This window comes from Dendrobium catenatum, unplaced genomic scaffold, assembly GCF_001605985.2.
Source record: "Dendrobium catenatum unplaced genomic scaffold, ASM160598v2 fragScaff_scaffold_156, whole genome shotgun sequence".
Taxonomy (NCBI): Eukaryota; Viridiplantae; Streptophyta; class Magnoliopsida; order Asparagales; family Orchidaceae; genus Dendrobium; species Dendrobium catenatum.
Genome location: NW_021318618.1, coordinates 4,669,148 through 4,686,876, shown reverse-complemented (window position 1 = coordinate 4,686,876; position 17,729 = coordinate 4,669,148). Strand labels below are relative to the sequence as shown.

General features: G+C 32.4%; 1 protein-coding gene across 1 annotated transcript; it reads left to right on the top strand.

The window, feature by feature from the left end:
- The first annotated feature begins 489 nt into the window (after positions 1-489).
- LOC110113437 (sodium/hydrogen exchanger 1) lies at positions 490-17,635 on the top strand. Its single transcript, XM_020846028.2, has 16 exons — positions 490-838; positions 986-1,180; positions 1,337-1,520; positions 1,605-1,723; positions 3,427-3,524; positions 7,839-7,898; positions 8,017-8,063; positions 8,148-8,342; positions 8,446-8,492; positions 8,814-8,880; positions 8,960-9,060; positions 9,171-9,272; positions 10,340-10,478; positions 10,558-10,620; positions 15,937-16,020; positions 17,046-17,635. The coding sequence occupies exons 3-16, from the start codon at positions 1,347-1,349 to the stop codon at positions 17,385-17,387; spliced, it is 1,638 nt and encodes a 545-aa protein (XP_020701687.1). The 5' UTR covers positions 490-838; positions 986-1,180; positions 1,337-1,346; the 3' UTR covers positions 17,388-17,635.
- The last annotated feature ends 94 nt before the right edge of the window (positions 17,636-17,729 follow it).

The window sequence follows — 17,729 nt, the reverse complement described above, 5'->3', positions numbered from 1 at the left end:
CATACTTATATTACTATTTTTTAAATACCTAACAATAAAGAAAAAAAATTATTTATATCAAAAGCAAAATTAAATCTACAAACTGATAAAATACTCAAAACTAACGGAACCAAGGAGTTTACTATTTATAGGACTGAAACTATTTTTACATTTATATATATATATATTATATAAAATTTCATCTTCGCGGAGAGAGAGAGAGATGAAAGGGAAATCTTTAACCTCCAAATGGTTTTGAGATTGGGGAGCCGTTACATGTACAATGAGCAAGCGAAGAATCCGCCCTTTCAGCCAGATTTGGCTAATTATAAAGCGTCAATCATACGGCAATCCAGAGTTCGTCGGATCATCCGCTCGCTCTCAGCTCGGGCATCGGAAACCCCTATTGTATAATGCATCCAATGATCTCGCAAGTGCTCGAATTACTGTGGAGCTGAGAAACGACGACGACATTATTAAAATCCGCCCCTTCAGCCAGATTTGGCTAATTATAAAGCGTCAATCATACGGCAATCCAGAGTTCGTCGGATCATCCGCTCGCTCTCAGCTCGGGCATCGGAAACCCCTATTGTATAATGCATCCAATGATCTCGCAAGTGCTCGAATTACTGTGGAGCTGAGAAACGACGACGACATTATTAAAGAAGGGAGGAAAGAGTCGCTCTCTGTTCCTGTAAGCCTTTCATTTTGTCTTCGAAGACTTTTTGATCCTCTGCGGCGGCGAAGACACCAGTGGAGCGATTGACGGAGGTAATGGGAATAATTATTGAGAAAGCTTTGGAAATGTTTCGCATGAGGCGGACTTGAGCCTTTGAGTAGAAGTTTATCGTTGATAAAGGTGTGACATTGGAAGTCAAAGGAGTTTTTTTTCTGAGATAAATCATTTAGTAAACGCTACTTTAATTTGTACACGCTGGATTGTTGTATAATTTAATAGGTTATTTGCTTGGAATAATTAGCTTATGACTTGTCTTTTGCGTCTCAGAGGAAGAGAAAGAGGTATTTGGATCTGAAGGGGTTGCTTCTGTGCATAAAGTTTGGAAGCGATTGAGGGACATAATGCTAAGAATTGTGGTGTAAGCTTCTGAAATCTTTTGCAGGAGACGATCCGAGCCTTTGTGCGGAAGTTTATCTTTCAAGAAGGTGTGATCTTGGAGGCTTAAGGAGTTACTTTTCAGAGGTATTTTATTTGCTAAAGACTTCACTTTAATCTGTTGAAACTGAACTGGTTGATTGTTGTATGGTTTAATGGGTTGTTTAGAAAGATAAGTAGTTTTCATACCCGTTATTTGTTTGGAATAATTAGCTTATAGCTTATAAATTTCGCATCGTACAGGAAGAGAAAGATGGCTTTGGATATGGAGGGGCTGCTTTTGAACACAAAGTTGCTTGTGAAATCTGATTATTCCTATGTTGCATCAATTACCCTCTTTGTTGCTCTTCTCTGTGCATGTATTGTTATTGGTCACCTGCTGGAGGAGAATCGCTGGATGAATGAATCAATAACGGCTCTCTTCTTTGTGAGTGTTTTTGTGATGGATTTGTTTTTTCATACTGTTTGGTATCTGAGAATTTGTAATTGAGTGGGTTGCTGTTGATGGCAGGGGCTCATAAGTGGAGTTGTTATTCTTCTTACCACAAAAGGGAAAAGCTCACGTATTCTGGTTTTCAGTGAGGATCTATTCTTCATATATCTGCTTCCGCCAATTATATTTAATGCTGGGTACGCCTTTGTTCTGGTTGTATTTCTTTAATGCATAATGTGAAAAGGTCCTAAATTTATGCTAACATCTAAGAGTGCTTTTTTGGAGAACATCACACTTGATTCATGATGCTTGTTTTAAGCTTCATCAAATATTCTTCAATTTTTTTTTTTATGAATCATCCCTCTATATCTTATAAATGCACTCTTAAAGTTAAATATTGCTAGATCTCTTTTTTTTTTTTTTCAATTCCCAATGAACAACGTGATGTTAGTTTTTCCTTATTTAATATGGTGATCTAACACTTCATTTTTTATTTTGTATTTTAAACTTATCTTAAATAAATGTTTGCTCAAAATCCGGTTCAATTGCTCGTAAATATTTTGGACATATACCTTTAGGAAATTAATATTCTATAAACATGTTATGATCTCTTTTGTACATTACCATCTCGATGTAGATTGTTGAGGGATGTTAAACTTACGTGAATATTGAGGGCGCTTCTTAAGAGATCATCACACTTGATGTATGAGCAAGAATCATCAATCTATTTCAAAATATTTCTATGGGCCTTACATTCGATATCTTATAAACACATTATCCACTGATAAGTATTGTTACTTGTTATATATCAGCTCATTTGTTCTCTTCAATTGCCAATGAACATCATGATCTTGACGACATTATTATGTTCAATTAGTTTGATTTAACACCTTGTTATACTTTTCTCTATTGTACCTACTTTCTTTTTGAAAATGATAGAGTTTTGTCTAGTAATAGAAGTTCTTGAGGATAACCAAAGTGTTCTCAATAATAAATGAAGTCATGAAAAATTCACAAATGATATTCAAAATGAGGTATCTTAGTGAATACTTTTCAAAATGACCATTTTTTTACCGATGAAACCTCTGTTGAAATAAGTGGATAGTTGAGCAATGGATAAACTGTTTACAAGATAATGTTTTAAAGATCAACAAAGATTGGCTTATGATATACAATTCTAAAGAAGTGATATAATAATTATCAATTAATATTATTAGATGGTTAAGTGATACCAACATGTGATAAGTTTAAGTATCTTAAATGTATGTACAAAAAATAGTGATATACTCTATAGAGTTAGAATTAAGAATATCGCGCAATAAAATATATCTTAAAGTTTTAAAGGTAAATTTATAAAATTGCAATTAGGACAACTATGCTTTATTTTTTTGAGTGTTAAGTGGTAAAGCTAAGTATGGTAGAAGTAAGAGTATTAAAATTTACGTTTGAACAAACCAAGAAGTATATATAAACAAATGATTATATCAGAGGTATGGTATGTGTAGCATCTATTTAAGATAAGTTTGTGAAAAATAGACTTAGATTGTTTGTGCATTTGTATAAATGGTGAAAGATGAACTAAATGTAGATAAAACTAATGTAGATTGATAAGACAGAGAACAGGGCCAATCGAAGATAATAGTGAAAAAAATTATTAAAATAATTGCTTAAAACAGATTTAACATCTCATGGAGTACTTAGTAGAAAGAAATGAAAAATGAGAATTCACATGACCAGCCCCAAATAGCTACGATAAGACAAATATGATGATGAAAAAAATTATTTCTCAGAGATATTTCTTTTACGTTTTACCAAAGATAATTATAAATGATAGATCTAGTGTTCTAGATGACAACTTTCTTTTTTTCTAATCTTGGTTTGGGATCTTTTTTTGCAACAGTTTCCAGGTTAAAAAGAAGCAGTTCTTTCGCAACTTCTTGACAATTATGATGTTTGGTGTAGCTGGGACCTTGATATCTTTTACGATAATTTCATTTGGTAAGTCTTTCACACATGCCCTCAAACATTTCTAGACAAAGTTATGAATGGATAAAAGCCTTGCGAAATTTGTTTCCTTGAAGCATGCAAGGTAACTACAATATTGCATAAGAAGTAGGATTGGCATGAAATTTTTTTCTTTAGATTAATTCTTGCGGAATGAGTTTTGATTTAATTTGTTCAAATTCGCTTTCATAGTTTGAGTGATGTTCTTAACTTCATTTTAATTTCAGATATATCTGTATTTTATCTTGTATGTTTTTACTTTAAGTTTTGTATATGCCTGTTGCACTTAATGGTCCAGAGATTAGATAAATAATAATTTGTTAACAATAAAATGAAGTGAAATAGAGATGGTAATGCTAGTTGTGCAGAGCTTTGGGCATTTCGAATGAACTGCATGGTTTTGATATGTTATTCAAGAGCATTATAACATTTTTCATTTAGAAATGGCATAACGTTACAAAAATGCTAGTGCCTTCTTTTTAACCTATTTGTACTTTCAAAATGCTACTACCTTCTTCAAAACCTATGGGTACTTGCTATTACTTGTCAAGCTAACAAGAAATGATCAGAGTCAAAGAAATGCAAATTGATCAAATATATTGTATGCAGATTGTCATCCGATTGATATTGATATAGATTTACAGAGTTTATTTATGTATTTATAGTTTAAATTTATTAGAAAATAGTATTTTTTAATATTATTCCTTATTTTTATAATGATTTTTAGGGGTAGTCTAGATTTTATGTTGTGAGTCTTTTTCTATACATAATATCTTATTCTATGTAAAAACTATGTTGTAATGAATTATTAAAAATTTCTGGAGACCTTTATTTTTTACTTCCTAGTTTTCTTAACTTTAAGATTCAGGAACTAGATCTTTTGAGGAGACAACATCAGTAACCTTAGGATTCTTTGTGTATCTTTTATATTATTTAGCTATGCACTCTTCCTTAATTTAGAATTGGAGCAAAATTTTTATTGTTTTCAACTATTAGCTACAATTTTGTCAAAGTTATGCATTTGTTACCCTCTCTCACCCCTGTCTCTCAATTGGAATATTTTTCTCTAGCCATTTGAATGCAAATTCGAAAGAAGACTTTCCTTGCTCCTGCTGTCTCGCCCATTAAATAAATCCTTCACAAATTGCTCATTAGATTCAAACCAAAAATGTTTTTAGCTTATTCTTTTCCCATTGTTGTTCAAGTTCATAGTATTGTGAACATTAATTGAAACTCCTAAGCTATATACTATCCCATCTCTACACAAACAAAAGGCATGACAGTCTTCTAACCAGAAGCTTTGCTTAAAAAATCAGAGAATTAAGAAATTATAAAAGAAGAAAAGAGAAAACAAAAACTATAAAGGCGTTCTTCTTCCTTTAAATGGTGGACATTTTTTTTATAAGACAATGCATCAAGATTGAAATTTTAATTTTGCATTGGCAAGGTATAATTCTTATCATAAATTATGTATCTTACTTTTGTTAATAGGTAAGTCTAGCATCATGCATAGTTCCTTGTTTTAGGAAACTCCATCAGTCCATCTTATGATTAGACGAGACTCTTCAACTATAATTCACTGGAATTCAGCAGGACTCTGCCTCCATTTTTATGGTTTAATTTTGTTGAATGAAATAATTCTTGATTGAGCCTATAAATATGGAGAACCTTCTATTTTAAAATGTAGCTTACACTTGCTCGTAGACATGATAATTTTTCTATGCATGAGTAATAAGTGATGGAAGGTTCTAGTAGGTACACCTCCATGGCTCTTTGGCTCTATGATCACTAGAAACTCATTCATTGAACAACTTGAACGTGAGAGTGCCAGACAGTCTTATTTCCAACCACATTACCGAAAAAAGCCTAAGATTTTCAAATTGATATCTTGTAAATTGATATGTCACAAAAAAAGCCTTGATCGAGCACAAATCTCAATGCATATTTGAATTGAAAATTTCCAAATTAAATCCGGAGCATCTGAACTTCGATTCTAGCAAACTTATACTCAAATTGAACGTCTTAGCAAGACGAACCCAACAACACCTAAATTGGTCCAGTCTGAGCCCATATGGGCCTAAATCAATGGCTTGAAGCATATTTGGAAGCTTCAGGATATTAATTAGATGATCAAATTATCGCAAAATATGACATGTTTATAGTTGAATCGAATGGCTCGACGAGACGAATCCAATAAGCCCAATATTGCTTAATTCCAACACCATTTAGCCGCATAAACATTGAAAAAATATTTTATGATTTGGGGAATCAATATGGGTCGTCTGATGGAATACTTTAGATCTTCTTCATATTTGAAGGAGCATGTTGCTCCAAAAAATCTATAAAATTGTCCTCCTTCCCTACATGAGGGGAGAAGGCAGGGGTTTTTAAAAAATGATCCGACCTGCCAACCCGACTTGAAAAATTTGGTTCCGGGCTAACACATTCAGTAAACAAGTATGGTTCGGGTCCATAATTTCAACTAGTTTAATAAACGAATCAGTTTCGGGTCTTGAATTATATAGTCTGTTTAATAAATGGGTATGGGTTCGGGTTGACCCCAAACCCAATTTTGACCTGTTTGAATTATTGTTTTTTTTATAATTTTTTTGGTATGATTATCTTATTTTTATTAATTAATCTAAAATCTAAAATTATAATTTTTTTAAAAAAATTAAAACAGGTTATCTGGTCCGGTTTGGGTCTTCGAGTTGCTAACGGGGCGATTTCGAGTTAACCAGATTCGGGTCAAGTCAATTTCTGGTCGAACCCGAATTTGATCCATTGACCCTTTTTGACACCCCTAGGAGGAGGCTTGGAACTTAGGCCAAAGATCAAGAGAGCACTAAGACTTAAAGAATCCCAGAGCCCACTCGAGTACCACCGTTGGTGAAACCATGTAGCTCGGCCACCCTTTGGACTTTCACAGGCCGCTCATCGTGGGATGTTCAGCTGACCATTGCATGCCTGACCACTGTTGTCGAACCTCCGCCCGACCATCTTTATCAGACCTTTTGTCTCTTCGCCACCGTCATCAGACTCTTTCATCGACTTTGGTCCTCAAATTACAGTCTCCCTACTACGGTCTCCCTCTAACCACCATCACTCGACTGCATTTTACTATTTATTCACATATTCATGATCATATTGACTATTACTATTATGTAAATTAACTGATTACATGCATACTGCTTCTTTTCTATGCTTTGAGAGTTAATAATAGGATTTTATTGGCCTACTGAGTTTTTTAGCTTATTATATATATTTTAAATAATTTCAAGTTAGAAAAGAAGATCAGGACTGTGAGACTAATTAGATACAATATTCATTAGGTTTTACTGTCTTTTTTTGTTAGATATTATTTTGTAATAAAAAATGGGTGTATAGTATGTTGTAATTATATGACTCCTGTCTATTGTTTATGATTTTTTGAAAAAATGAATAAAAATGTATATTGATGTTTAAAATTAATAGATTTATTTTCGTCGGTCTTTATTATTGAAATAAATTAGATAGTTCCAATTATTATTATAAAAAGATAAAATATACAATTCTTTCCAATTTAAATTATGGGACATCACACTAGTGATCACCGTCACCCGACTATTGGTCCCTCAACCTCCGTTGCCCGACTACAGTCCCACAGACCTCCATTGCCCGACTACGGTCCCACAGGCCTCCTTCGCCTGACTACGGTCCCATTGACCTCTGTTGCCTAATTACGGTCCTTCCGAAATCCATCGTCTGACTACGGCCCCTCCGACCTCTGTCGCCCGACTACGGTCTCTCTGACCTCCATCGCTCGACTACAGTCCTCCCGACCCAATCAATTGGCCAATATTTTCCTAAGAACAACTCTCATGCTATTGGATTATAGCATGGTAATGTTCTATCTACACTTATCTAATCTTCCAACTAAACGTTTAATTGTTCGTGTGCCTTTTGCATCCAAGACTTCTGGTCATTCAAGTGGTTGCACAGGGAATTTGCAGTGAATTTATGACAGGCGCTAATCTGCTATGTTACTAAATAGATCTGCTAGTGGTTAATTTATTTGGTGTAATAGGCAAATCAGCAGTTTTAAACAGAATACAAGGCAGTTCTAATGTGTTTGAGAGCATCCTCATCAAATGATTTACTTAAATTTCTAGCAGCTGATATTTTCAAAAGGAACAAAATAATATGTATTCTTTCTTGCCAATTATCTGTATCCTTTTTTGCAACCTTCATATTTCTGGCAACCTATGTTTTGGTCTTTTCAGATTATCCTGGATGTATTTTTCTGACTCTTTAAGATTTATTTTCCAGGAGCAATTGGATTATTTAGAAGATTGAATATAGGTTCACTGGATATTGGTGATTATCTTGGTAAAGCTTCTCCTCATATTTTCCATTCTTCTGTATCTCCTTACAATTCTATTTTCTCTTATTATTTTTAAGCTACAAAATCTGCCATTAATTTCTGTTTTTGCCGTGTTTTTTGCAGCAATCGGTGCAATCTTTTCCGCAACAGATTCTGTTTGCACCTTACAGGTTCTAACATCTCAAAACCTATGCTGATTTTCTAGCCAACTTAATATAAATTCACATCATTCAATAATTATTTATTTACTACAGGTGCTCAATCAGGATGAGACACCATTTCTTTATAGCTTGGTCTTTGGTGAGGGTGTTGCCAATGATGCAACGTCAGTAGTGCTCTTCAATGCTATCCAGAAGTTTGATCTTGTTCACTTGGATGCTGTTATTGTTCTTCAGCTTATTGGAAACTTCTTTTATCTATTTGTGACGAGCACCATTCTTGGAGCAGTGGTAAATGTTTTAATTGAGGTGTACTGTCCAATTTAGTGCAGAGTATTACCTTCTATCTTCTAAAAATCTCTTGTATGGCTCATGTATCTTTCTTGTTTTGCAGGCAGGTCTGCTTAGTGCTTATATCATAAAAAAGTTATATTTTGGCAGGTTTGTAAATGAAGAAAAATGCTTATTATTTCTTTTACATGTTTATAGATGGCCAAATGATTCTTAATTTATGTGGACAAAAATTTTTAAATGCTATCTTTGTTGTTCTAAGATTCTTCAAATTTAGGCTTCGTTTGGGATGGCTTTCTTCTTGCTTTCTAAAATAGTTTTTTAAGATTTGAAACTTTTGTACTAGAAAGTTGTTTTAAAAGCAGTACGAAAGCTGTCACAAATGAAACCTTAGTATCAATTGAATACATCACAATCTATCAGTTCTTTATGCTTGAAGTTCTATTGTTACAAAATTTTCTTATACTGCAGACATTCTACTGATCGTGAAGTATCACTTATGATGCTCATGGCTTATCTGTCTTACATGATTGCTCAAGTAAGTTTTTATCTTCATCCCACAAATTTAAATCTGTTGTGCCAGTTCTTTGATGCAGTAACATCAATATTTTCTGCAGCTATTAGATCTAAGCAGTATCCTCACAGTATTCTTTTGTGGGATAGTAATGTCACACTATACTTGGCACAATGTCACAGAAAGTTCTAGAACTACTACAAAGTATGTTTTATATGCGATTTTAATCATCAAAATAGCTTCATTGCATGCTTCCACCTTTTTTCTGGTAATATTTCTGATATATTTACTTTGTCTTGCAAATATGTATATAGGCATGCTTTCGCAACATTGTCATTTATCTCAGAGATATTTCTCTTTCTGTATGTTGGCATGGATGCATTGGACATTGAGAAGTGGCGATTTGTTAGTGACAGGTAAAGCTTGAAACACATCCTCAGGAATCTGTAAAACATTTTTTTGTATGCATCAATCTGATATAATGTTTTGACTCAGTATTCCCTCCTTTAGATCTTTAAATGTGTAGCAGAGCTCCAAGAAATTAAAGCCTTTTGTTTTTATGTATTGAAACCATCATCTATGATTACCTATTCGGTTTTCTTGTTCCTTTCAATCTTATCTTTCTATTCCTTTATTTTCGTTTGTTTGTTTATTGCTTTACCTTCTTTTGCCTTCTAGATATATGATGCTGGAAAAAGTTTGGTGAGGATATCTAGATCCAAATTTAATTAGAATGGGTTTTATAGCTATCATATTTGCTTTGAGATGAGTGCAAGAATAATTAAATAAAATTTATGTTGCACTCATCTCAAAGCAAAATGATGGTTATAAAACCTATCCTGACCAAATTTATGTCATGACATCATGCCAAAAGTTTATCCTACGATGCTTTGTTTAGTTATGATTTGGGTCATTATTTCTAATTCTAAATTTTACTTGAAATTCAAAAGGTCACTTTTTGTTTATTCTGATTGTTTTATTTTTTTTAAGCAGCTATGGACATTTGTGTGTTTGTAATGGTTGCAATTATGTGTAAAATTACTTGTAAAATCGTTGTGAGAGAAGAAGAATTTTGGAAAATTATTCTGGGTAGTTTTTTTCCTCTCAAAAAAGTCGCACAACAAATTTTTTTAGATCCGTCATGTTCAAGCAAATTAGTAGTGAAAAACTCATCACTACATAAAATTTTGAGAAATAGCAATAAAGTTGTAGTAAATAAAAGTGTGGCAGTGGCCTGTAAAGTAAAACTATGAAAATTTTATCCTATGTGCACCTTAAATCTCAATAGATGAGTGGAAGAGTGAAAACTAATTGCGCAGTCAATTGTTGATTTTTTAACTCATCTTTTTAAGATTAGTTTTACTTTTAACTACTCAATTGTTGATTTCAACTCATCATTTTAAGATTAGTATTACTTTTAACAATTCAAATGTTGCTTATTATGTGCGGTTACTAATTTTCATGTCTCCGATTTCATATGCAGCCCTCTAAAACAAGTTAGTTTGAGCTCACTGCTTGTAGGCCTGGTTTTAGTGGGAAGAGCTGCATTTGTTTTCCCACTCTCATTTTTGTCTAACCTTGCCAAAAAGTCTTCCACAGAGAAGATCAACTTCAGACAGCAAGTGCGTTCTAGTCATTTGGGTTGTCTATATTCTTCTCAATTGATCAATCATTAAGCTGATTATCCTTTCTGATTAACAGGTTATAATATGGTGGGCTGGACTCATGAGAGGAGCAGTTTCAATCGCACTTGCATATAACCAGGTAAATTAGCCATGTTTATAAACTAGTGTCATTGAAATTAAAGGGCCATTGCCCTTGCCCAAATAGTTGTCATTTTGAACATGTGTTATCCTTTTATATAGTTGAATTTGTATAGGATTTATTACAATCTCTTAGACAATATGCTTTTATTATTCTCCTCTAAATTGTGAACTAAAGTTTGTTGTCATATTTTAATGGAGTAAATGACCAAAATGATCCTTCTAATTTATAGGTATGCTAATCTTAGTCTTGATTTTTGTAAGGTGTTTAATTTAGTCATTTAACTTGTCATATTTTATTCAATTTGGTCTTACAATCAACTTGGGTAGTTTTTTTGGATGGAAATAGTTGTAGAGGAAGTTTTCATTGATGGCATTTTGGATTTTTTAAGATCAATATTGCTACTTTATATGAACTCAAACTAATGAAATTGATCCTAAAAAGTTCAAAATGAATCATGAAAAGCTCCCCTCCATCAAATTTTGTTCAAAGAAATGATTAGCGGAATCATTGCAACATTTTATAAAGTTGGTTGTGAATTGTTGTGGGGAAAGTAACTTGGCTAATTTTGTTGCAAAAAACAAATTTTTACCATAAAATTTTCTAAAAAGCAGTGAGAAACTAGTAGACAAACGAATATGTGGTTGTTGTTTGAAAAACAAAGTGACAAAAAAACTATCCCAAACAGACCCTAAGTTGACACCATGGTAGATTTGTTTGGGTTTAGTGAGTTACAACAACAACATCAAACTTTGATCCCACTACGTGGGGTCGGCTACATGAATCTTTTTTCTCCATTGATACTATTAAGAGTCAAATTCTTATTTAAATCTAATAAAAAATGTAATTGTGCTTTTTAACCAAGTTTTTTAGGTCTACATCTGCATTTCTTAACATATATAGGCTAGATCTAATACATATATTCTCTTAACTGGGTCATAGGGAGGTTGACGTTTTATGTGACCAAATCATCTAAGGCGACTCTCTCTAATCTTATTTTCCATTGGAGCTACTCCAACCTTTTCACGTATATACTCATTTTACATTTTGTTACTAAGAGTAAAACCACTCATCCACCTGAGAATTCTCATCTCTACAACACTTAACTTGATTTTATGCTTCTCTTTTAATGGCCAACATTATGTGCCATAAAGCATTGCAGGTCTCACCACCATCTTATAGAATTTTTCCTTAAGTTTGGGGGGTACTTTTCTATCACACAACAGGCCCGAAGCATTCCTCCATTTCAATCTTCCAACTTGAATTCTACTAAAAATATTCCCATCTATTTAACCATCACTTTGAACAAAAAACACGAGATGTCTAAAACATGTATTTTTTTTAATGACTTGGTAGTCCAAAGTCACAATCGCCCGACTAGATCTATTACCACTAAAATTGCACTTAATGTATTGATGCAGGACTAATTAGGTGCGATGATTATGTAGTCATTTAGGCATTGCACAACTCTTAGATTAGAATAAATTCCGGAAACAATTACTTAGCAATTCTCAACGAAGATTTGAAACAAATAAGGAAATGATTTGCTTAGGCGAATTTACATGCTCTGAATTTTGAAACTTTCAAGATAAATAAGAACATCACACAACGCAAAAAGTAGGCTTCAAATTAAATCCCTAATCTAACAATGAGACGTAGGATGCATAGAAGATTACACTCAATTCCTACAAGTGACTAGGCTTGGCAAGAGCAATTTAAGACGCTTCCGTGATTACAATCATCCACTGAGAATTTAGATTTGGAAGAAATAAAATGCAAGCGAAAAGGAGAACCTTTGCTTAAGGAGACGTGGAGATTTTCCTCTTGACGTCAACCACCTCAATCCTTGTTGTAGAGAAAGAAGTTTCTCCAATGAAGGAATTTAATTGATTCATAAGAAGCTTGTTAATTACTCTCCGCTAAAGCCTAGAAGTTGGAAGAGTTGAGTGAGGGATCATCTTGTAGTGACTAGTCATATTGTTAGTGGAGGGATTCATTGTTGAAACCTACCTTGCATGCAATGTTAAGAGTAATTGATTACTTTTGTGGTTTTAACTTTATGTATGTGACTTGGCCTAAACTTATGACACCACTCTCGTGTTTTATCTCGTCGATGTTCTCTAGATCAAGCGTGCAAGTTCCCAATTCACCATCCATTCACATATGTTTCACATCAATTTACCCTTAAGTTAGGGGGGTACTTTTCTAACACACAACATGCCCAAAGCAATCATCCACTTCAATCTTCCAACTTGAATTCTACTAATAATTTCTTTGAACAATAAACCCGAGATATCTAAAACATGTATTCTTTTTAATGACTTGATTGCCCGAAGTCATAATCGCTCCACTAGATCTATTACTACTAAAATTACACTCCATGTATTTGGTTTTAGATCTACTCAAATGAAAATCTTTAGACTCTAAGGTTGACCTCCATCCTTTAACTCTCTCTCTAGTCTTATCAACAAGAAGAATATCATCAACAAAAAACATACACTAGCATACATCCTCTTACAAAAGAGAACATCCATGACTTAAGCAAAAAGATATGGCTTAAAGCTCATTTTTGATGTAATCCAACTAAAATAGGAAAATACTTGGTCAAACCACCATGTTTTTTAACACAAGTAGCAACGCTTATGTACATATCCTTAATGAATTGAATATAAGCATTATTAACTCATTTCTTTTCTAGAGGTCTCCAAAGTACTTCTCTTGGAACTTTTTCATATGTTTTCTCTAAATCAATAAATATCATATGTAGATCCTCTTTATTCTCTCTATACTTCTCCATCAAACCTCTCAATAAATGTATAAATTCCATGATAGATCACCTGGCATGAATCCAAATTGATTTTGAGAAACATTAATATCATGTCATAATCTATACTCAATTACTCACACCCATAATTTTAATGTATGACACATTAACTTAATTCATCTATAATTCGCACACTCTTGTGCATCACCTTATTCTTAAAAATAAGAACAAACACACTCTCTCTACTCATCTAGCATCTTTTTAGCCTTCAAAATAATATTAAAAAGTTTAGTAAGCCAAGAAATTCCTTTATCTCATAAGCATTTCCAAAACGCTATTGAAATATCATTAGGTCTGCCTGTTTTTTACCTCTAACTTTAGTTTTACTAATATGATGATAAAAACAAAAATATCTTTTTTTAATTTAGGGTGCTAATATCACTAAATTCTATCGCCACAATTTTCATTGAAAAGCTTATTAAAATATCTTATCCATTTATGTTGAATATCATATTCTAATAGAAATATTTTTTTTATCTTTATCCTTATTGTACTTTATTTGAACTAGATTCTTACTTCTCATGCCCCTTTGCTCGGCTACCTTTACATATTTCACCCTTCTTAGTATTTAATTTATTATAGAAATCATTTAAAGTTAAATTATTTGCATCGCATATTGCTTTCTTAGACTCCTTACAAGCCCCTATATATCATTCATAATTTTTCGAGCTTTTACATTTAAACCAATTATCATAGTAAAATTTTTTATTTTTTAATCTTTTCTTGCACATTTTGATTCTCTTATTAAATGTTTTTACTATAAGGAGCTTTTCTTTTTTGATACTTCATGTAAAACTTTATGACATTCTTAATATCATTAGTTACTTTTTTCCACATAACATTAGCTTTTTCATGCACAACAAAATCCTGAGATCTTGAATCTTACTCTCAAATATATTTTTGTTAGCATTCTTTAAATACCATTATCTAATCTTAGGGCAACATTTTACGTTATTTTTCAAATTCTACCCCTTAATCTTAAAGTTCAAAATTAATAAGTGATGTTGTGTACATGAACTTTCACTCAAAATGACTTCACAATCATTGCATTATAAACGATTTATTTTTCTTCGAAGGAAAATAGTAATCTGAGTTTTATTATATTCATTCTTATAAATGATGAGATGCTCATCTTTTTCTTAAATAAGGTATTAATAGTTACAAAATCATAAGCTAGAGTAAAATCTAATATGGTCATACCATATTTATTAATCGCTCTAAATCTGTAGGCAACATGAATTATTTTGAAATCATCCACCACCCTGTTGACATGTACATTTAAATCACCCCAATAAAAACTCTTTTTTTAAGAGGTATTATTTGTATTAATTTTTTTAAGTCATTTCAAAATTTTAATTTTGAACACCCATACAAACCTACTTAAAAGAGATAAGCACTAATAATATTAATAATCTTAACATTGATAATTTTAATTTTGAATACCTATCCAAACCTACTTAAAAGAGATAAGCACTAATAATATTAATAATCGTAACATTGACAACAATCTTTAAAATTATAATTATATATTCAATTTTATTAATTTCTATAAATTATCCTTCAAACACTTATTTATAATTACATTTACTCCATTTCTAGTATAAACCCTACCTGCATACAATAGTTTAAATTCTAAACACATACAGTAGTTTAAATTCTAAACAATCAATCTCCTTAGTCTTCTCTTTGTCATATAAATCATAATATCTATTAATTATATTATTTTGTCTCTAAGAGAATATATATTCCAAATTTTTATCATAATTTTAGTTTCATGAACTATCTTTTCCCACATTCATCTATAATTTGGGTACCCTTACTTATTTAACACTGCACCTGAAAGGCCATGCAACGGCTCTTACACACTTCTTATTATATTCAAGTCATACAGTGCATCTCTTCTACATAACACCTTAACATTAACATAATTTGGGTTTAGTGAGTTGATGGACTAATTTGAATACTTTAAAAAACTTGAGACTAAAAATAGACAAACCTAAAAAGCCTATGGTCCATTTTGATCCTTACTTTTCTATTTGCATGCTTTATTCAATTGTAACATCATCTCTTAGAAGATCATCTAACTGGCAAATAGCCAAGGATCGTGTATTACTATAATTTTATTTTAAGTTTTAGGCTTCGTTTGGGACGGCTTTCTTTCTGCTCCTTAAAGCAGCTTCCTAGTACAAAAATTAAAAAATTTGTGCTAGGAAGTTGCTTTAAAAAGCAATAAGAAAACCGTTCCAAACAAAGCCTTAGTCTCCTTTTCTGTTGATTTGTACCAAGGCAATCAGTTAACTGATTCCTCTTAGCTTTATGAGCAAAACACTAGTAACGGAGAAAACCTGTCATTTGAATCTTGTAGACAATATCAGTTTTTGGATAACTAACTCTCACTTACAGTATATTCTTGTATTGTATTTAACTTGCTATCCTATCTCTTTAAGATATTGTTCAAATTTCCTGATAATGGGATGTGATGATAAATGCAGTTCACAAGAGCAGGCCACACACAGCTGCGAAGCAATGCTATCATGATCACCAGTACTATCACTGTTGTTCTGTTTAGTACTGTGGTAAGAGCTTTAACTTCCTGAACATTCAGTTCCTTATATCTTTTTGGCTTTTATTTATCATAAAAACTTATTTCATCTCAATTAATGCAAATAATTAGAAGGTTAGTTAATGAAATAGATAAATACTGTAGCCAATGGCACCATTATGGTATGGAGCCTTGTCTTTATATTGCAAGGAGTACTTTTGTTCTTCTTTTTTTTTCCTTGAGAATTTCATATTTATAACCCTCCTCAATTTAGTTTATTTACTTCCTATGGAATATCAAAACTCGAAAAGAATGAATCTTTACATTGGCATGTGATTATTTGGTGATTTTGTATTGTTTTTGTTAAGCTGTGAAAGCTAATTAATGCTCTATGAAGAAACATCTCGTATCGGTTTTGTTGAGCTACCACCATCGGCCACCTTCGCCATCGACCGTTGCTAATCACCATCTTCGCCACCCACTATTGATCTCCTCCGCCACCACTAACTGATCGCCACCATCTTTAGACTTTATACTACATTCATTTTATTTTATAAAAAAAAAAAAAAAAAAACATTCACTTGAATTTACTTTACACTTATCCAAAGTCATCCTTTTACATTAAATTCCATTTATGCTCCATTTCTTTTTTAGCCAACCAAATAACCTCTAAATAATGTGGTTATTTAAAGATTCATTATTGTTTTGTTATATTGTAGAACCTAAGTAATATCCTACAAAAATAATATCTTATTCAGAGGCAATACACTGATCAATCTTATAATAAAAAATATATTAAAAACAAAAAGAATGCCTAAAATAGTTGAGGTTCCATTTGGTACATGTTTTTATCACTATTTTTCATTGCTTTCAATAAATTTTTATATTAAAAAACAACTTCAAAAAACAATAAGAAACAATCCCAAACAAAAACTAAGTTTTCTCTCTTAAAACTTCACCATCATCATCTTAATGAAAACTTCAGCAGTATAAACAGAAAATAATCAACAATTAGACGAATCCATTAAAGTTTCTTGCTGATTTGTTAACACTTCGCAGGTGTTTGGCTTACTCACAAAGCCTCTAATCAGGCTTCTTCTTCCTCATCCACCAAAGCATTTGAGCAGCATGTCTTCGGATCCCTTAAGTCCAAAATCCTTCCTTTCCCGGCTTCTTGAAAGTGGCCAGGGATCTGAGATTGAAGCAGCAGGAGATTGTATTATTGGGCTACCGAATCTTCGCATGCTCCTCGCCAAGCCCTACGTATCAGTACATCACCATTGGCGCAGATTTGATGATTCGTTCATGCGGCCAGTTTTTGGAGGCAGAGGCTTTGTTCCTTTTGTTCTTGGTTCGCCAACTGAGAGAACTTACCTGACTGAAACAAGCATTAATGAATAGTAATGGATCAGATGCTCAGTAAGAAACATAGTTGTTGTGTTTTTTCCCTTTTTTGTGTGAATATTACATGAATTTTTACTTGTAATTGTTAAATTTGTGTGTGATTTTTATAGAGAGAGAGAAAGTGAGATAGAGAGATAAAAATAGTCCATGAACTATTTATATTGGTCTATAAATGTGATTCAATGCCAAACCCACAAATTTTAAGTTTAATATAAACAAAATTCAATAGGGGCATTTCATTCTCTCTTTTGGTCTAATTTGGTTATGAATTCTATATGTTTTAGGTATTTTGATTTTGCACAAAGTTTATAGAAAGATATTTTTAGATGTCTAAATTTT

Excerpts from the sequence above, each read along its gene's own strand:
- LOC110113437 (XM_020846028.2), top strand. The coding sequence starts at position 1,347 with ATGGCTTTGGATATGGAGGGGCTGCTTTTGAACACAAAGTTGCTTGTG. Across the intron at positions 7,899-8,016 it reads GGATATTGGTGATTATCTTG|CAATCGGTGCAATCTTTTCC; the intron begins GTAAAGCTTCTC and ends TGTTTTTTGCAG. Across the intron at positions 10,479-10,557 it reads AGATCAACTTCAGACAGCAA|GTTATAATATGGTGGGCTGG; the intron begins GTGCGTTCTAGT and ends TCTGATTAACAG.